At 40.0% G+C, this 22159-nt stretch overlaps 1 protein-coding gene across 1 annotated transcript in view; it reads left to right on the forward strand.

Annotated features, from left to right (window-relative positions):
- Nucleotides 1-21445, forward strand: part of PCDH15 (protocadherin related 15) — a 532120-nt gene extending 510675 nt beyond the window's left edge. Inside the window, exons 33-36 of the mRNA XM_032231542.1 lie at nt 1717-1775; nt 6629-6636; nt 13343-13504; nt 20891-21445. Coding sequence (XP_032087433.1) covers nt 1717-1775; nt 6629-6636; nt 13343-13504; nt 20891-21445 — 784 coding nt within the window. The remainder of the gene's footprint in view (nt 1-1716; nt 1776-6628; nt 6637-13342; nt 13505-20890) is intronic.
- Nucleotides 21446-22159: the final 714 nt, after the last annotated feature.

The raw sequence follows: 22159 nt of genomic DNA on the forward strand, positions 1-22159 counted from the left end.
GTTAAAGACACTGAGCTTGTCAGTTGGAAAGCTGACAGCCCAGGTTCAAGAAGTGAGCGCCATACCACAGAATGAATTCCCTTTACTTCCACCACGATCATGCTTACCGAGCAGTTTGAAAGCATGCAAATGAAAGTAGATAAATAAGTACCACTTTGGTTGGAAGGTAACAGCATTCTGTGTGCCTCAATGTATCATGGTATTGGACCTGGATACTTGAGAGACTGCCTGCTGCCAATCACCTCCCAAAGACCCATTAGATCCCACAAACTAGGCCTCCTCCGAATTCCATCTACTGGCCAGTGCCGATTGGCGACCACCCGGGGGAGGGCCTTCTCTGTGGCTGCTCCGGCCCTGTGGAACGAGCTCCCCATGGAGATCCGGACCCTCACCACCCTTCAGGCTTTCTGTAAAGCCGTGAAAACCTGGCTGTTCCGTCAGGCCTGGGGTTGACGAGTTCCCTTCCCCACTCGAATTGTGTGACTGTTGATTGTTTTAAATTTTCTCTGTATCCTGTTGTTTGTTTTTGCCTTGTCTGTATTACTCCCCCCCACCCCTGGGTTTGTTAGCCACCCTGAGTCCCTCCGGGAATAGGGTGGCATATAAATGAAATAAACCTATAACCTATAGTCATGCTGGTCACATGACCCCAGAAACCTCTTCAGACGACACAGGCTCCCTCAACTAAGAAACAGAGATGAGCACTCCCCGATAGAGTCCGAATTGACTGGACAGGAAACTTTTGCCTTTTCCTTATTCCAATCAAGGTATCAGATTCAAGTAGGAGAAAAACCACTTTGGTGGGCGATGAACACAGAAAAATTAAGCTCACTCTGCAAAGCTTGTCTCATTCTGCAGATTGCCTTCTCCCAATACAACTTTCTTAAAGAGGGTTGGGGCTTAAGTTTTCAAAAATGATGGGGAGCATTGGAAGATGTCACTCGGGGGGGCGGGGGAAGGAAGCTGTGAGTTTCACTATGGCTGTGTAGACTTTGAAATGTCATTGATCATCTTCATTTTAAACGTTCATTATTTATCTATCAAATGGCCTACAGCAACAATTCACCTCTAATAATCCTCCACATAGGGGGAATGCTAATTGAAAAGTTTTCCAGATGGTAATATTAAAAATTAAATGTGCTCCTCCAGATTGTTCTTTATTTTTCCCTTAGGTATGATTAAATGGTTTCTCTCATCTGCCGTCTCTCCCCTAGCTTGAACTTAGCATGGTTTTAAGTGTTTATTCTTCTCAAACAAATCTACTGTATAGCTCTATAAAGCAAAAGATCCAAATTAAATAGAAAAGGCCCTATCTGTAGGAGGTTCGTATCTCATCAAAATTACTAGTCTGTAAATGGATAATGGGAAGCCTTAACTGGCAGTCCTGCACATACTAAACAGGAACCAGATTTCATGCATGATTCTGCTGATTTTAGTAGCATTTGAAAATCAGTTTTGAGACTTCAGCTCAATAAACTCCCAAGAGACATTGGTTTTCCTTTTCTTTACAACAATCAATTTGGCTCGAGGAGTATTTATCGTGTACATGGATCCTACACTGTCCTGCGAACCTACAAGTCTAATTTAATGAGACAAGGGACTAAGAGTGACATGATAGCAGTGTTCCGATATCTAAAGCAGGGTTCCTCAAACTTCAGCCCGCGGGCCGGATATGGCCCACTGAAGCCATTAACCTGACCCATGTGGGACCACGAGGCTGCCCCAACCACAACCCCTACTACCCACCAGCCCACCACCACCACCACCTTCTGGAGGCCAAAAACAGGACTGTTTTGGGGCAGCAGAATGCTACTGGAGGCTGGGGAGCCAACAATGGGACATGCGGAGGCCTTGGGAGGCCAGCAACGGGCCCGTTTTGGGGCGGCAGAGTGGTACTGGATGCTGGGAAGGCCAAAAATGGGATACATGGACGCCTCAGGAGGCCAAAAATAGGGGTGTTTTGGGCCTCCAGAGAGAGAGCGAGGGAGGGAGACACACACACAAACAGAAGTTCCTCATACACACCCCAAGGCAGCCACATCCCTTCACTAACCTGCTTTCTAGTTCCAAGAACATAACAAATTAAATTTAACAATTTAATTTTGTTTGTATTGTTTGGACTGCTAAATTGGCCATGCCCACCCAGTTACATGACCACCTAACCATGTCCACCCAGCTGGTCTGCTCCCCCAATAGTCTGAGGGACTGTGAATTAGCCCCTTGTTTAAAAAGTTTGAGGACCCCTGATCTAAAGGGCTGCCACAGAAGTACAGGAGCTCAGTCCATTCACCAAAGCATCTGAGAGGCAGTATAAGAAGCAGTGAAGAAGACGACCAACCTAGAAATAAGGAGAAATCACATCATCCATCACTGGATGTTTTTAAGAGGAGATTGGACAGCCATTTGTCTGAAATGGTATAGGGTCTCCTGCTTGATGAGACCTCCAAGCTCCCTTCCAACTCTGTTATTCTGTTTAATGCAGCAGTCATGATTGAAACATGTCCTTTAACATACTTAAATATAAGTGGTTATCGTTGCTCAATTGCAAATTAAATGTGCACCCGAGAACTTTCAGATATACAGTATAAACTGAACTGGTCACAATTGTGCACCCCTCTCAATCCTTTCCAGATTTGAGACAAGTCCTCAATGTAACAGAAGTTCACTCGTTTTCTGAAGTGATTTCTGGATAGCAGAAGCAAGGAGATGAGAATGAGATATAAATTATGGAGAGAAGATCTAAGACATAAATAGAAACTCCATTTTTCCTGCAGTAAATTTCAGAAGGAAGGATGAAGGGGAGTTGAAGAAAAGAATTTCTTTCAAGGCACCAAGATTAAGATATCCCATATAGTCAATATCAGATGGAACTTGTTCTCTTCAGCAATTAGAATTCAATGTACTTTTATGCCATTATTCAAGTTCATAGTACTCCTATGCTAGATATATTTATGGTCTATGCATTTATTGTTGCCATAACAACCAATTCCCTTCTTTCTCATTATTTCCAATGGATTTATCCACAAGGTTCCCACATATTATTTTTAACCATTTTTGGAACATATATTTACATTCATAAATGTAATGCAAGTAATTGAATTAATGTCATGTTTTTCTTTCCTTTTTACATTTGTAATTCAGACGTGGATATGCACAGCAAGAGGTAAGATGCACATTCCCTACGTTTATTTTAGCAAAAAGTTATAATTTATAGCTGTTTCCTTCAGCATAGCCTGGAGAATTTAATCCACTGAATTAAACGTTATCAGTGAGAATTATGGATGTGTAAAAGTCTCCCTGAGCTTTTAGATGTAACACTTCTATTCTTTTTTCTGTTTGCTGCATACATTCCAAACTTTTAAAGTGATTAAAAGACATTCTTTACTATAATAAATGAATAATTATGAATTAAATGCTTTCAGAAGGGCTGCACTAGGAAAAAAAATATTTTTGCTATCCAAAAATAGAGATATTATTTCTAAAAATGTGCCTTTTCTGGATTCCTCATACCCTCTGCCTATTCTTATATTGTAAGTTGTATAATTTATTGGCCAACCTTGACAGCAAAGCTATGTTATTCCATAACTACAATTTTGTACTTAGACCCATAAACAGTACTAAGACATACACAGAGTTTGCTTCCACTTATTAATTGAAGCCTGCACCTGCTGCATTCATTCGGAAATCAAAGTCCAATTAACAATATTGTTCTGTAAAATTGTAAGATGTATGTTTTATAAATAGGAATCACTTTCAGAATGAATACAGAACTTGACATTACGAACAGAGGGGGGGGGGGGAGGGAAGGAAGAAAAAGATGCAAGATGCCTTGAAAGACCAATAGAATTATCACACAATATTTTCTGTACTGAATATAAAATATAGCTGACTATTGAAAACTGTGAAGATAGGTGCAAATGGAGTAATGACCTTATTAATAGGAGACCTTCTAAAATAGTTGTTGGGTGACGGAACTGAGACAGTTTGTACGGCAAACTGTTTGCAACTTAGCCTTGCTAATGGAATTTACAACGGAGCTCCAAAGAAAGTTTAACACTCAAGCGTGTTCATTTTATGAATCTGAGGTGTTTTAGCCCTTTAGTCTTGAAAGAAAATCACTTTGGCTCTGAAACCAAATGGTAGCTGTGTTGTAAAAGTGTACTATTGTTATAATGATATAAAAATTACTTTGTTTTATTTGCCTTTTTCCATTAAATCAAATTTATATCTTTTTTTCCCCTTTGTCAGCAACAGCAATTGCTGAGGCCTTCTCTTCTCAGACCTGAGGTACCATTTTCTTCCTTGTTCTAGAATTTCCCAAGCACTTGTCTTAGGTTCTAGATTCTGACAAACATTGTGAACATATTTCCTTGGTCAGAACAGGAAAAAGAAACAAATATTTGATATAATTGTTAAGAATGCACTGATGTCTGATGCCTTGGAGTTCAGCCAACTTATTTCAGGTCTTTTCAAGTTGATACATTTCTGTAACCTCTGTGGTTACAGAAGACCGTGGAAGAGTCTTGGTCCTTAGTTCATTTTAAGTCCAACGTAAGTTTCAAACAAGTTGAATTAATTGAATTTTATTATTATATGCCGCCCTTCTCCGGGAGGACTCAGGGCAGCGAACAATTCAAAAGTGGGAAAGGGGGAACATAAAACGAAATACAAATAATTAAAATAAGCAAAAGTCACACAATCATACAGTCGAGAGGGGAGGGAACTCATCACCCCCAGGCCTGCCGGCAAAGCCAGGTTTTGACGGCTTTTCGGAAGGCCTGGAGAGAGGTGAGGGTCCGAATCCCTGTGGGGAGTCGCTCCAGAGGGCTGGAGCTGCCATAGAGAAGGCCCTCCCCCGGGTAATAGCCAGATGGCATTGGCTAGTAGATGGAACCCCGGAGGAGGCCAACCCTGTGAGATCTAATGGTCTGTGGGAGGTAATTGACAGCAGGCGGTCTCTCAAGTACAGAGATCCAATACCATGAAGGGCTTTATAAATTACGACTAGCACCTTGAAGCGTATCCGGAGACTATCGGTAACCAGTGCAGCTCGCGGAGGATAGGTGTAACGTGGGTGTACCGAGGTGCACCCACAATCGCTCGTGCGGCTGCGTTCTGGACGAGTTGAGTTACATCTTGCAAAAGAGATAATTATAGTCCATTGAGATACATCACAGATCATATTTGATATTTCTAATCCAGCAGGAGGGAAAGGAAAATGACCATATTGAAACCCAGCCCAATGTACCAATATGTGCCACCAGGCAAGTTCAAAGGGTATGGGTTTTGAAGCAAGTCAAAATCGGGCCATAATTAGTGCTTTCAACTGCATCATCGCAGCTGCCATCTCGATCTTTTTGACCATAAACATTTTGAGCCCTGGGCTCCACTTGTTTTAGAATTCTGTAATTAGGTGTAGCATTAAAGTCTTGAATTATAATCACTGCTAAGTGCAGGCTGAAGATAAGGAAGATAATCTTTTCTTTTTTTATTTTTATTTTATACGCATAAACACATCAACAGAACACATAAGCCACAATTAACAAAAATACCACATAACTTAAAAACAACATAGGAACAATAAGTTCCATCGTATATCATACAGCAGTTCCGAATCGGTTTCTTTGCAGTTAGGTTTCCCTTCTATACATTTCTATCTTGCGTTTCATAATCTCGTATGTCATTATCCATTTTATATACATTTCTTTTTATTTATACTTAGCTACTTATGATCAAGTATTATTTACCTATATGGGCTTTATATTTTTACTGTCTTCATTCTCTTAGATACAGTTCTAGGTATACATTCCCATAGTTATTCTTTTTCTTTGCCATTCTTATATTATTATTATTATTTCATTTAAAGGATAAAAGGTATAATTTGGAATGTATTGTTTACCATCCTTCGCACCTGCTATGACCCACCTTATTTTCTCTTTCTTTTCTTTTCTCCCTCCCTTCCTTCTCTAACCTCCTTCCTTCCTCCTCCCTTCCCCTTCTTCCCCCCTTACTTCTCCCCTATTCCTACCCTTTGTCTTCTCCTTCCTACCCTCTCCTTCTCTTTTTCTCTCTTGATAAGGTAAGATAATCTGACTCTTAAATGTAAACAACATTCTCTAGGCAAAACTGGCAAAAACATTTTTTTAAAAAAATATTTAAAAGTTCAGACGAATCTCAGCAGATCCATCTCTGATTCACTCTAGCAGGAAAGATCCCCAACCTTGGTCCAGCAAGGGGGAGGGGTGATAGGGGAATGGGTGCATGTACACTAACCCGCCACTCATACAAGTTGAGCTGTGCAGTGTGTTTGCGCACCAGTCAGCCACTTCGTGGCCTGGTTCCAAATATGTCACAGTCCAGTCATGGGCCCTGGCTCGGGTGTTGGAGCCCCTGAAGTATAGCACAATCATAGTTGCAAGATTCTGTGATTATAGTCAATTTCAATAAAAGTATTTCCAATCTTCCCTTGGAATTGATTTGCTTATCTGGTCTAAGAGAGGGGCTGACAGCAGATCAATTAGAGTTTCTCTGACAGACAACAATCCAGTCTTTTTTTGTTTGTTTGTTTGTTTTCAAGAGCTGAAGAATTTATAATTTCATGTAGACAATCCGTCCCTCTGGCTGACAGCTCATATAGTCAGTTGCCCTAAACAGAACTGAGAATATTGAAACGGACTTCATTGACAAGTGTTCCCTTAAATCAGAAGGGAAACGCTTGTATATCATATTTGAAAGGGTGGGGGAGAAGGGAGGATATTATCGGGAGAAATAAAAGCCCTTTGTTGTCTGCAGCAAACTAATTTATGACATTTTCCTGAAGAAATTGTGAAAATGCTTACATATAAACACAGAAAGATTTAAATTGCAGATACTCGATATCATAAATACCTTCAAATCCAAGAACATCGTTATCCAGTCTCTATGCCCCCAGTTTGTTTGTTTATTTCTATTTCTATTTATGTTTGTGTGTGTGTATTATTTATCAGCACAAATGCTATGTGTGTGTGTGTGTGTGTGTGTGTGTGCATATATGTATGCATGCATGTATCACACACACACATACATATACATACGCTGGTCTTGTTGTATTCGGGTCTTTTCCCATGTAAGATTGAGATTGTCTTGGCAACATTTCGGCGAGGTCCCACTCACCATCTTCAGACTGGTGTTTTCAGCTTTGTGCTTGTGCGAGTAAAGCATGTTCAGAGCTGCCATCTCTCTGTAAATCTTGGTGGGGGTGTGTGTAGTGCTGGCTTTGTTGCTGTAAGTGGGTTGATTGGCTGTGTAGTTGCATCCTGATTGGGAGATGGAGATGTTTGTAGATTGGTCAGCTGTTTCGTATTATCCTGTGTGGCTGAGGTGTTGGCTGTGTGCCTGTTGTTCTTTTGTGTTGTAACAACTTGGGTGGTGGGTGGGACTTGTTTGTTGACTAGGACTGGTTTCCAGATGTCTGGTAGGTGGGAGGTATCGTCACGTTTATTCATGTTGTGGGGGTGTTTTTCTATTTTGATAGCTTCCATAATTATTCTGTTGTTGAAGTGTTCAGTTTTGGAGATTAATTTGGTTCCTTCAAAATCAATTTCATGTCCTGTAGCTTTAAGGTGCTGGAAAAGGGAGGAAGTTTTTTTCTTTTTTCTGACTGCGTTCTTGTGTTCTGCGATGCATGCATTTATTCTCCTATTAGTTTGTCTAATGTATGTGCTGGGCAGATTTTGCATGGTATTTCATAGACTCCTTGGTTTTCTAGCTGGATCTTGTCTTTGGGGTTTTTTAAGATGTTGGCTATTTTTTGGTCAGTGCTGAAGGCTGTCTTGATATTGTGCTTGTGGAGAATTTTGCCCACCCAGCACTCTGGGACAAATCCAAACAACTAGCCCTCTGGAGAGCAGAAACGGAAACCTCCTACAAGACAGACAAACACCCAACAAACTCCACAGATTAGAAAAACAACAGAAGCCCAACCCCCTCCACAGCACTCATGAAGCAAACAGTACACAGCATATCAGACAGGACCCTCACCACAGCTGAAACCAATGTCCTTTCCAGAGGATTCAACTTTGCAGTTGCCCCTAAACACATCTCCACTGAAGACATCATATGTGGAGTTGAAGCTACAATCACCAAAATCAACCCAGATGAAGCCAATAAAATCAGACTTGCAGTCACCAACGTCCTCTGCTCCAGTAATCCACCTAGAAGCAACTTACAGCAACAAGAAGAAATAGTACTCACCAACCTGAGGAAAGCCAACAACATAATCATTCTCCCAGCAGACGAAGGTAACGCCACAGTGGTGATGAACATGTCTGACTAACAAGCCAAACTATCCAACCTACTCCAAGATCTTGCTTACAAACCTCTAAACACAGACCCCACCACCTTCCTGGAAAAAACTTCCAAATCCAAAATAAAATCCTCTCCCATCAGTGAAGAGATCCAGCAAAGAATCATCCCCAGAGAGAAATCTTCCAGATGCCCCAAGCTCTATGGCCTCCCCAAGATACACAAAGAAGGAACATCACTCAGACCCATAGTCAACTCCATAGGCTCACCTCTACAGAATCTTCCCAAATTCCTCGCTAAACAACTTCAACCCTACGCAGAATCCATCATCTCACACGTACAAAACTCACTCCACTTCATAGAAACAATAAAGAAAACCTACAACCCAGCGACCTACTTGTGAGCTTCGATGTCATATCTCTCTTCACCCAAGTGCCTATAAAAAAAGCCTTGACAGCTATCCAGAACAAACACAACCCCCCTAAACACATCCTGGACCTGACCAACCACTGCCTAACCAAGAAATACTTCATCCATAATGGACAAAGATACAAACAGATAGAAGGAGCACCCATGGGATCACCCCTCTCACCCGTCATCGCAAACTTATACATGGAACATTTTGAAACTAACGCCTTAGATAAATCTGAACACAAACCCAAACTCTGGCTTAGATATGTTGATGACACTTTCGTGATTTGGCCACACGGGAAAGGAAAACTGGACAACTTCCTCACACATCTCAACAGCCTACACCCCAAAATACAATTCACTATGAAAAGAAGCAAACAACTAACTTCCCTTTCTGGGCGTCCTAATCTACAAAATACTCAATGGCTCCCTAGGACACACCATCTATCGGAGGGGAAAAACACAACTGCTACTTAAACGCACAATTCCATCACCACCCTGCACAAATCAACTCTGTAGCCAAGACCCTCATCTCCAGAACCAAGCGTCTAGCTGACAAAGACCACCTGAAAACTGAATTGCGTACTCTCACAAACATATTAATCTCCAACGGATTCCAAAGAAAAACAATTACCAACCTAATCCAAGGGGAGACTCCCCCCAAAAATGGAGACACAGAACAGGACAACGGCATCGCCCTCCTCCCTTACATCAAAGGCACCACAGATAAAATCAGCACAATTCTCCACAAACATAATATCAAGACAGCCTTCAACACTGACCAAAAAATAGCCAACATCTTAAGAAACCCCAAAGACAAATCCAGCTAGAAAACCAAGGAGTGTCGTCCTCTCGACATGAAATTAATTTTGAAGGAACCAGGTTAATCTCCAAAACTGAAAACTTCAACAAGAGAATAATTATGGAAGCTATCGAAATAGAAAAACACCCCCACAACATGAATAAATGTGATGATACCTCCTGCCTACCAGATATCTGGAAACCAGCCCTAGTCAACAAATGAGCCCCACCCACCACCCAGGCCGTTACAACACAAAACAACAACGGACACACAGCCAGCACTAATCAGCACCAATCTACCAATCATGATACAGCACCAACCAATCATTCCATTATCTGAAACAAGCCAGCACTCCACATACCTCCACCAAGATTATAGAAAGACGGCAGCTCTGACACGCTTTAAGCCCAAAACCCAGCTGAAGATGGCGAGTGACAATCTCAATCTTACATGGGAAAAGACCTGAATACAACAAGACCAGCATATATACACATTTCATGGTTCCATGATATTTGGTACATTTTTTGTGTATTTCATGTGTGCACATGGATTGTTTCACATGTGTAAAGTATCTTTTAGCATGTTATTATATGCAGTCTCATTATCTGCTGTTGTTAAACCAGAACAAAGTTTTCACCAGGAATGAGAGGCACTCTTACAGAATTATCAATAGGTTAGAAGGGAATAGATCATATGAACTTATAGTTGAAATTATAACAATTCTACTATAATTATTTAATGTTTCTTACAACTAGTTTGTTCAATAGCTGTCCCATTCTGTGAATAAGTTGAATTCTTTTAGATTTTGAACAATATTTTTAAAGAAATATTTAAAGAAATATATAGCAATAAAATAAAAGCAGTTGGCATAAGAACAACATGCTAAAGAGAATTGTGCATAAAGCACAATAGTAAAAGCACTGCTTTTTCAGCTTTAACATAAATGTGCGCCATCTGTCAACTAGATCTTTTTTGGAATTCTAAATAGAATTGAACACAATCTCAACAAGAATTTAAAGGTGGCGTTTGCATAGAATTACTACAATGCCAAATGTTAATTCTGAACAAACCACAGAACCACAGAACTTTCAGTTCTGGGTCTTGCCAAGACCACACTTAGAATATCACATATAAATTTGGTTGCCACTAATAAAAAATGATGTACTCTAGAAAGAGCAGAGAAGAGCAACAAAGATGATTAGGGGCTGGAGGCTAAAACGTATGAAGAATGGTTGCTGGAATTGGGTACATCAAGTTTAATGAAAACAAGGACCAAGGGTGACATGATAGCAATGTTTCAAGGGGCTGCCACAAAGAAAAAGGAGTTAAAAAAAACCTTGAAGGCAAACAAGAAGTAATGATGGAAACAGATCAAGAAGAGCACCAACCTTAAGGAGAAATTTACTAATAGTTGGAACTATTAATCACAGGAACAGTTTGCCTTGAGAAATTGTGGGTGCTCCAACACTGGAGGTTTTTAAGAAGAGACTGGACAGTCATTTGTCTGAAATGATATAGGGTCTCTTGCTTGAAGAGGAGGTTGGATAGAAGATCTCCAAGATCTGTCCCGATTCTGTTATTCTGTTATATGAAGAAAATCACCCAGATTTGTTTTTATTTAATGACTAAAGTGTCTAAGACTAAACAACTGTTCTGCTGCCTTGTGGCTTATTGTGCTCAGGCTGTTTACATTTAGTAACATATGGATTGGTGTATCCTCTGTATTGCAGGAACTTTCAATGGAATCGGTATCGATCCCGGCCAAGAGTATTACGGGCAAGATTACTACAGTTATGAACATGGGTATGATTCATTTCTTATTATTTTAGTATGACTTCATAGGTTATAAATCTCTACTGCTATTATTTATTTAAAGCACATCGTAGCTGGAATCTGAAGACTGTGCTCAAGGTATTAAGCATTAGTTAATTTAAACAACAAACCTCTTAGTAGGCTTTCTCAATCATGAGATGCTCTTGAAATACCATCCCTATAGTATGCAGTGTATCTGTGAGACCTCAGGTTGGGAAAGATTTACCTATTATTAATATCAATTGCTTGTCAAAATCCATTATGTTAAAAGCACTTGACTCTGATTATATTCACTTTTCAACAGTGTTCAAGAATGAACCCAGATAGATAAGTCGGTTAAAGTTTATTACAATCATCGGCTACCATCAATGAGTGGGTAGGCAACTAGATTGAAAAAGTTTGCAGATAATTGTTGCATTTTTTTGGATTTAATTGCATAAGAGGTCTTCAGCTGGTACCGTAAATCAAATAAGCAACAAAGGAATTCTTGATTAGATACAGTGTGACGTGATGCATATACATTTTATCTTAGGATAACAATAGCACCTTGAATGTTTGAATGTTTATTGCATTTGTATGCCCCTATCCCGAGAGACTCAGGGCGGCTAACAAGTAAGGGGAAGGGAAATACAAACAAAAGACAAAACAGGCAAGATAAAAACAGAACAACAGTCACAACAGTTTAAATGGGGCCAGGAACTCATCAGCCCCAGGCCTGCCGGAACAGCCAGGTCTTAGTGGCTTTGCAGAAAGCCGGAAGGGTGGTGAGGTCCGGATCTCCACGGGAGATCATTCCAGAGGGCCGGAGCAGCTACAGAGAAGGCCCCCCCGAGGAGTCGACAGTCGACATTGGCTAGTTGATGGATCGGAGGAGGCCTAATCTGGGATCTAATTGGTTGTAGAGGTGATTGGCAGGAGGGGTCTTTCAAGTACCCAGGTCTAATACCATGTAGGGCTTTAAAAGTAATGACTAGCACCTTGAAGCGTGTCCGGAGACCAACAGGCCTTGAGACCTTGAGTCTCTGAGTGATTTACAGTATCGGCATATTGCCCCCACCATCTGGGCCCTCATTTTACTGACCTCAGAAGTATAGAAGGTTGAGTCAACCTTGAGCAGGTCAGGATTGAACTCCTGACTTTCGGCAGAGTTAGCCTGCAATTCTAGATTCTAACCAGTGCTCCACTACAGCTCCTAAGGATGGTAGTGGGACTATTTTTAACTCTACATCATGGAACCTAAAGCAAAGTAGGGTTATCTGAAAAATAACTTAAAATTATGTAGAATCTGTTCCAACAGGAATATATAGTTTTGTGTGTTGATATGTTATGTAGAACTATTCCTATCCCATTGCAGCAGAAGTAAAGATATAGACACAAATATGACCATCTTTTAATAAAATAGCAATAGCACTTAGACTTATATACTGCTTTACAGAGCTTTACAGCCCTCTCTAAGTGTTTACAGAATCAGCATATTTCCACCAACAATCTGGGTCCTCATTTTACCCACCTCAGCAGGATGGAAGGCTGAGTCAATCTTGAGCCTGGTGGGATTTGAACTGCCAAATTGCAAGCAGCTGGAGATCAGCAGAAGTAGCCTGCAGTACTGCATTCTAACCACTGCGCCACCAAGGCTCGATTGAACTATCTAGTGCATTTTGGTCAAATAGCTGTGTCATAAACTGGTATTAATGATATTCTGTTTCTCAGGAAACAGAATGTTATAGTATTTCTTATTAATCATGCCTTTTTTTGCATTTACAATTATGACTGTTCCTCAGGAAACAGGGTGTTATCATAATTTCTTACTAATCACGCCTCTTTTTGCACTTACAATTATGACTTTTTATTACTTTTGAGGGGTTTTGTTTAAATCTGTGAAGGTAGAATGCGGACACATCTCTCAAGGGTAAGTCTAGAAGCAATTAGGTTTTTCATTGGGCAAGGGATGGAGAAACTGAAAGTGATGGAATAAGTAAAATATACAGATGGTATATGTGCTATATAGTAATCGAACGGTATAAAACATGGAAGGTGTCTGTACCTGGTTTTTCCACCAGGTACGAATTGCCTCAATACGGAAGTCGTCGGCGCCTGTTGTCACCTTCTGGAATGTATGATGAATATGGAGAAGTGGTTGTGGAGAGTGACGGCGGATATTATTATAGTCCACAAGGGACCTCTACAGAAGCAGAGGTAGGCTTTGATGCTATTGCAAAATTCACCTGAATTCATGGTTCTGGTATGCAGAAGCTCTCACATTCTGTATGTTCAATACAGTGGTGGGTTTCAAAAAATTTTGGAACCTCTTCTGTAGGTGTGGCCTGCTTTCCGGGTCCACTGGTGGAACCTCTTCTAACCGGTCCGGTAGATTTGACGAACCGGTTCTACCGAATAGGTGCGAACTGGTAGGAACCCATCTCTGGTTCAATAGGTTATCTGTTTTGGTATTCAGAAACCTTCTAAAAGAATTCTAGAAGAAGCAAATGGCAAGAAATTCAGAGAAGAGAAATCAGTGCTTCTTTCTTGCATATCTCTAGAAAGAGACCATCGTGCCGGTAGAGCTGTCTAAAACCAGACAGACATCTGCCTAATTTAATTTAATTTTGATTTTGCTTGATTTTGACTTTTCCAAAGCAGCTCGCAGGCTACCCTCCCATACTGACCTCATCCCATCTTCATAAACTAAAGTTCTCGTCTTCTTCCTCTTCGTCCAGAGAATCTTTTCTGGAACAAGACAAGGTCATGCTAGAAGTGTACAATTGACAAAAGTACAACTGAAGGGAGAGTCTGCTCCAAAAAACTCCTGCTTCCATTCATTTATCTTAGGATCCATATCACTACCAGTGTTTGGATTTTTGCCAATTTTTTTTAAAAAAAATGTGAGAAAAAAATAGAAATTCACAGTCAATATATATTTATAAGGGCTGCAAACTGCTACATTCCTGAAGTCAGAATTAAAGTGCAGCATAAATATTTGATAAGTTCAAATATATACAGGTGGATTATTTAGGGCAGTGTTTCTCAACCTTGGCAACTTGAAGATGTCCGGACTTCAACTCCCAGAATTCCCCAGCCAGCGAATGCTGGCTGGGGAATTCTGGGAGTTGAAGTCCGGACATCTTCCAGTTGCCAAGGTTGAGAAACACTGATTTAGGGCTTAAAAGACTACAGGTACTGCAGGAATTTTAATTACCAAATCCTTGAAACCATCAGTTCATTTGATTATTTCGGAAGTGGATAATCTATCATTAGATCTGCCTTGGAATAATAACCAACTGATGTTATCTTTAGCTAAGAATTAAATTCATTATTTCTGTAGCAGCCATTCATAGAATATAGAGTAACAGGGTTGGAAAGGACCGTGGAGGAACATCTAGATTCTTTCCCTCTGAGTATTGCAGAGTCTAGTTACAGATGTAGTATGACTGAAGTGCATCTTAATAAATGTGACGGCTACTTGTAAATAAATAAATACATCTCTCTGTCCCTGAACTTCATGCCATATCAACAACTTCTCGGGCCCTTCAATCTTCATAGATGTTTAGTATTGGTACAGTTATATGCAACAGCCAATAACTCATGAAAAGTAGCCTAGATTACATTTTTGTTCTGCTAAACAATTACACCACATCATAGTTATATATAGGCCTGTAAGTACCAGACTTTATTTTTTTTTAAAAAAAATATGGTTTGACATCTTGTATTCTTGTTCAGATCTGTAGTACCCTCTAGTGGCCTAAGTTAATAGTAATATATATATATATATATATATATATATATAATATATATATATATATACTATATAATATTATATATACTATATATATATATATTATATATATATATAGTATATAATTAAAAAAAAAACACATTCAATTTTTTCCAGCTAACGAATGGATATCTAAAATCTTTTGCAAAATATCCAGTTGAGATTTAAAATTAAAAGGGAATGACCTCTGCTAATCCCCAACATTTCGTGTCGCATGTAAAATTTAACACAAGATGCCTCAAAGCTAGAGTTTCTTTTAGGAAAAATAATTATTGCCAATATTCCTTGAATATTCAGTACTTTTTAAAAGAAAAAATGATCACGTTCATTGAGGACAAACTATTAATTATCACTCAGGATTTTAAAAAGTCCTACACAGACATTCAGGTTTCCTAGGATGCTACAAAAATTAGGATTCACCTGTTTGTTTTGATTCTAGATCACTTCTAGATATTAGTTGCTCCATTTTTTTCGGTTCCACCACAAAACCGCGTTCGACTAAAGGGCGCTTGACGAAACCGCGTAGCTGACGTCATCACAGGGCGACAACAGCGCAAAGACAGAAGCACGCTGTAAATGCTAAACCTAAAATTAACCCCTAAACCTAACCCCCCTAAACCTAATCCTAAACCTAATCCTAAACCTAACCCTTAACCTAAACCTAACCCTAAACCTAACCCTTAACCTAACCCTAACCCTAATCCTAACCCTTAACCTAACCCTAAACCTAACCCTTATCCTAACCCTAAACCTAACCCTTAACCTAACCCTAAACCTAACACCTTAACTTGAATCGGCTTGCTTATAAAGCGCTATTTAAAGCGCCCTTCTTTCTCCACGCTCGCTGTTGTCGCCCTGTTGATGACATCAGCGACGCGGTTTAATCGGGCGCGCTTTACTCAAGCGCGGTTTTGTCGTGCCACGTTTTTTTTCACATCTGTGCATTCTATGGTACCAAGTTTCATTCCAATTTTTTTTACAAAACTGTGCTAAAGTGATATATAAATTTCATTTATGTAATTAACAGGGAACACGTCACGTTGGAAGAGCTATAAACCAGAAACCACGTTCTCGATTAGCTCTTAGTGGTATAGGTAAACACAAGACCGTAAGTCCAATCCAGAGAAAAAGGAAACTAAAAGCATGATGCAGCTGGGCCGAATAGCGGTCAGTGCTCACAGGCCAGCCACAACTGAAGCAGCACCATCCCCATGGAAAAAAGCCAAGATCTTCCCAATGATGTTACAAAAAGGAGGAGGTAAAGATTCAGATTATGTCAAGCTGATGGCAGCACAGCAAGCAGATGGAGAAGACAGTAAGGTTATTAAGGGAAGCCCTTTCCAGAAATCAGCAGGTGAAGGACCATCTCAAAGAAGCTTGGCCGTAAATTAAACGTGCTAGTGTTTTGAAGAAGGTCTGGAGGCGTGGTACCTCTGAGGAAGTAAGTGACTCCGAATCTAAATCGGAAATCTCAATTAGTGTCACAGCAGAGAAAGTGAATCTGAAGTTAGTGATTATGGAAAAAGGAAGAATTAACATCCTCGACTAAGACAACATCGTCTTCTAAAACAACATCATCTTCTAAGACAAATCATCTTCTAAGACAACATCATCTTCTAAGACAACATCATCTTCTATTGACAACCTCATCTACTAAGTCAACATCCTCATCCTCATCGTCAACATCAATCAGAAAGCAGTTCTTCAGCATTTCAATCCGATAAAGATTATTTGAAAGTTACCTTAGACCAAGATGAAGCTACCGAAAGCACGGGTGGACTTCCGATGAAGAACATTCAGATTCAGCTGGCTCCACTCAAGCAGCGACTCCTAAGATGGAACAATCAATTCCCAGAGCAAAAGTTTCTGACATTGTAGAAGAAGGTGATAGCAGAATCAAACATCTCATCGTGATGCAGAGTTCCGTCAGCAGTGAAGTTACTCCCAAGGTCAAGGAAGGACAAGACCTCTGGGTCCACTTTCCAAAAACATTCTACAGCTGGAAGTGACTTAGATGATAGATAGCTGAATATCTGAAGAGACGAAGAACCACCTTCCATTGAGAAGAGGAGCAAGAAAAAGGAGAAGAAGAGGAAGAAGAGGAAGGAGAAGAGGGAGAGGGAGAAGGAGGAGAGGGAGAAGGAGGAGAGGGAAAGAAAGAGGAAGAAGGGAGAAAATGAGGAAGAGGAGGAGGAAGAAAGGGAAGAGGGAGAGAAGACGGAAGAGCAGGATGAATCAAGTGAGTATGAGCCCAATCCAACAGTGAAACATTACCTCCAGCCAACAAACAGGAGCAGTGAAGAAGACACTGATGGAGATACTACTGAAAAGGAGAAAATTATGAAGAAACCCACATCAGCAAGAGTTTCTAAGAAGGCATGAAAAGGGAATATAAAGAAAAAAGGTCCTGAAGAGGTATTTAGGCGAGTCAGACCATGACACCGAAGATTGTCCCTGACACTACTGAATCAGACATGCCTAGTGATTCGACATCCTTTTAAAAGAAAAGTGAGACTATAGTTAGAAAGTTGCAGTGGTGTGTTGTTTTTTAATTTGTTTGCTGTTCACCTCTGTGTTCCTCTTTGCCCATGAGAAAGCGTTATTATGAAAATCTCATAGACAAACTAGATGGACAAATATGGAAGATAATCATACTTTGCAGAAGTACCATGTTCAATTTAAATAATTAAATCTCTCAGTGCTATTTCAAAGCATTCTAGAATAAGGATATTAAGAAGCAGTTCCATTCAGTATAAATCACCATGTAACACTTTCTGGTGCACTGGTTTGTTCAGAAGTAGAGATGCCCTTGAAGTGGTGTGAACTGCTCTGACCCTTCTTACTAGGATGGTTAATTCACATGAGCAAGTTTCCCCTGACACTGCAGATCGGTCAAGAAACCCATGTGGAATAGTTATGCACTGAAACCATACTGAAACATTACTATAATGCATGGTTTGTATTTTCCTTAAAAGTGCCTGCATACTCTTTAAAAAAGCAATTATGTTATTATTATATAGTCTATAACTATATACTGATTTTGCAAACTTTAACATTGTTTGCAGATAATCTGTCTCTTATTCCTTTAAGCTGATAGTTTTGTTCTTTTTGCGTGGAAATTCATCTTGAAAGTATAGTGGTCCTTTTGTTCCCTTGGCTGGTGCCAATATAAGGGATACGATAGATTCCCGGTGCAACTTTTTAGCGCTGCTTGTTTGTATGAATTTCATATTTAGATAAATATTTATATGATGAGATACATGTTCGTATTAGGATCCTTGGTTTTTTTTTCTAATCATGTCCATACCTTTTACTTCCTTGAAGAATAAAAATTATTCTTTCATTTGATACAATGAGCCATGATAAGAAGAAATATCAAGCACTCTTTGGAAGCCATTGTTAAATGTATTTTGAATGACTTTTGAATGGAAGAAAGCGATTATTTTTAATATACGAACCTTATTATTAGAATGGATACCACCTGTGTTGCTAAGTCTTATACATTTGTCAGGGTTTTTTTTATTTATATTGATAGTTGAATTATTTCATGATAAGGCTTTCATGTATGTATGAACTTTGAATAATACATTATCTGTTGATGGAGGGATGTGCATCAAAGTATGGTTATACCCAGTGATGTGCAGTCAGCTTTAGGGCTGGTGAGGCACTTTTTAGACTTGTGGACTTCAACTCCCAGAATTCCACAGCCAGGCATGCTCAATTCCGGTTTAAAAGCAACAGCATTTTTCCCCTTTGCAAAATAAGTTTTCCCATTTTTTTTCTTCTCCCTCCCCCTCCTTCCTCCTCTCTCCCTCACTCACTCACTCTCAAACACAAACACAGAAGTTGGATTAGATTATTTTCCAAAGGCTTGAAAGCAGTTCCTCTGCCATACCCCCCCCTTCCCCTGCTGCCTTCCGATCAAACTTTTTGAATTCCTCCCCCCTCCCCACACACGAATCTTTTTCCAGCTGTTTCAGAGACGATTTCAACTCTGCTTCTGCCTGCCCTGCCCTGCCCTCCCCTCATGAAAGGCCAGAGCTCTGTCAGACTGAGCTAGTTGCTCCCAGAGAACTCTAAAAAGCCTCTAAAAATGCCCTCTACAGGAGGCGAGAGAATACGTGCCTCATTTGCATAAGGAATTTTTTGCTTGTTAACCCTTGCTTAACTCTTAAAAGGCGAAAAATTCCTTATGCACAGGAGGCCCTATTTCTCTGGCCTCCTCCTATGGTTAACACAAAGCACTGTTGCAAGTCACTGTGAATCTGGTAGCAACTACCTTGGCTTTAATTATTTTTGAAGAATTATTTAAAATTCCTTTTCCTCATGACTGGTGAGGCCACGCCTCCCCTGCCTCTAGTGACTGCACGTCCCTGGTTATACCTGTCTTAATATCACTATAGATCTTCATGTTTTTTAGCTACTGGTTCACCTGAACAAATTTCAGGAACTGAATTAATGCTATTGGAGAAATTCCTCCATAGGTAATAATGTGTAGAATTACCTGCAGCTGTTTTACCTTGTGCAGGAAGTATCTGGAGATACTTACAAATATAGCTCATCTGTTCCCCAAGCATGATTCATATGATTGAAACAGAAATGTAGGCACAGACAGAAATACAGAACCTTTTGAATGTTCAAATATCCATAATATGGCCTCAAACATGATTTGTTCTCCACACAAGTCCTAAAAGTAAACTCACTTAAACAATTGAGCCAAAAATATTCTGAATATTGCAGAATTATTGAAAATCCAAACAGTTTTGCAAACGTTTAAGCACTGCTTTGCATATATAAGAGTTTAATATCACTTTTCTATCCATAGGTGGTACCAACAATATTTCTTCCCAAGTTAGAATATTTTAGCCAATATAGATTCTAAGACTAACCTTAAGTGTATTAATTTAAGATCATTTTCAGTATGTTACTTAAATGTCAGGATTGGGTGAATATCTTTTACTCTCCACCCTCCAAATTGCACAACAGATTTTCACTGTTCCACATAATTGAAAAATAAATTTCCTGCATGCGACAAACCAGAGAGGAGGAGATGGAAAAAGGGATGATTGTTTCATACGTACTTTCTCAATATTGTTACAAGTTATTCAGTGGTGGGATTCAAACATTTTTACTACCGGTTCTGAGGGCGTGACTTGGTGGGCATGGCAGGGGAAGGATACTGTAAAATCTCCATTCCCTCCCCACTCCAGGGGAAGGTTACTGCAAAATCCCCATTTCCTCCCAATCAGCTGGGACAGAGAATAGAGGGGGGGAGGGCCAGTCAGAGGTTGTATTTACCGGTTCTCCGAACTACTCAAAATTTCCACTACCATTTCTTCAGAACTGGTCAGAACATGCTGAATTCCACCTCTGAAGTTATTGTTTTAAATGAGATTGCCTTGGATTGGATTGGATTTATTACATTTATATGCCGCCCTTTTCCCCGAAGGGGACTCAGGGTGGCTCACAATTCAGTCAGGGAAAGGGGTACAGACAGGGGATAAAAAGACGAACATAACAGTACACAATTTAAAACACACAACAACCATACCATTCGAGGAGGGGGGCAGAAGCTCTTTAGCCCCAGGCCTGTCGGAATAGCCAGGTTTTAAGGGCTTTGCGGAAGGCCATTTCAAAGGACGTGGCATGAGAAACTAGTGTAAACAGATGCATTAATCAGAGAGAATCTTATAAATCTTATTTCTTCGTTTTTTTTAAAAAAAAATAGAGGCAGAAAAGCAGCCACGTTCTGCATTAAAGATAAACTAGGAGATACTTAAATGTTTTCATCTCTTTTTGTTGTCCTCCAGTGGGCCAAAAAGAAAAGGATCAAGTTGGTTCTGGATCCTGAATATGAGAGCAGCTCCACTGGAGAGGACAGTGCTCCCGAAAGCCAGAGGAATCGTCTCAGCAACCCCAATATTCCAACCAACGGCAACAGCAATATCTACATAGCCCAAAATGGGTCAGTGATCAGGACACGTCGAAGTTGCCTTTCGAACAATTTGAAAGTCGCCTCTCCCGCCAGACTGGGGAAACAGTTCAAGAAGCTCGATAAGTTGGGAGTAACGCACGAGGAAAACATCCCACTGAACACATTTGCCACCGGGGCAACATCTAACGATAAACTGAACCCCAGGCCCTGTAGTGTTTCCTTTGCTGCCTCCTCGGCTTTAGACCCTGACAGCATAGCAACCAAAGCGGTGGGGAGCAGATTGAAAAGCACAGACCAGCAAGAGTCCATCGTTGATAATGAAGGCGTCAAAGAGACTTTGGACTTGCCGAGCGATCACGCACAGTCGGAAGACGAGGAACTCTGGATGGGCCCTTGGAACAACCTTCACATACCAATGACAAAACTGTGACCTCTTTTTTTCCGTTTTGATTTTTATCCCTGCCTCCCCCATTTATAATAATGATAATGATAACAATAAAACCACTTTTTATCGTCACCAAGGAGAACCGTACAAACTTTGTATTGTGCACCTGAGTTGTGTATACTTCGAACAAAATGCTTTAAAGTAAAAGGAAAAAAAAACAGAAGTCGAAAAACAAAGGAAAACAAAAATCCAGAAAAAATTTGCACTCACGTTTGTACTAATTATTTTTTTCTTCCCACACGCCTCTCTCTTTTTTGGGGGGGGATGGGCTCCAAATTCACTGAACAAACTCTCATTAAAATGGACTCCTTTGTTGGTTGTTGGTTTCAGAGTTATTGCATAATAATAACAACCATAAAACTATTACTGGAATGCTCAAACAGTGATTGTTCAGTGTTTTTAACCGAAAAAGCAACCATCACATATTTGAATGATTTATCTTTAAAACCCAGAAGAAAGTTTGGTTTCACAACATAAACACGCATCACTTAGGTCTAGTAATAATCACATATTTTCTATATCAGTGTTTTTCAACCTTTTTTGTGCAAAGGCACACTTTTTTCATGAAAAAAATCACGAGGCACACCACCATTAGAAAATGTTAAAAAAATTTAACTCTGTGCCTATATTGACTATATATAAAGTGTTTTTCCCACGGCACACCTTACACTATGTCACGGCACACTAGTGTGCCGCGGC

The sequence above is a fragment of the Thamnophis elegans genome, chromosome 15 (genome assembly GCF_009769535.1).
Source record: "Thamnophis elegans isolate rThaEle1 chromosome 15, rThaEle1.pri, whole genome shotgun sequence".
NCBI lineage: Eukaryota > Metazoa > Chordata > Lepidosauria > Squamata > Colubridae > Thamnophis > Thamnophis elegans.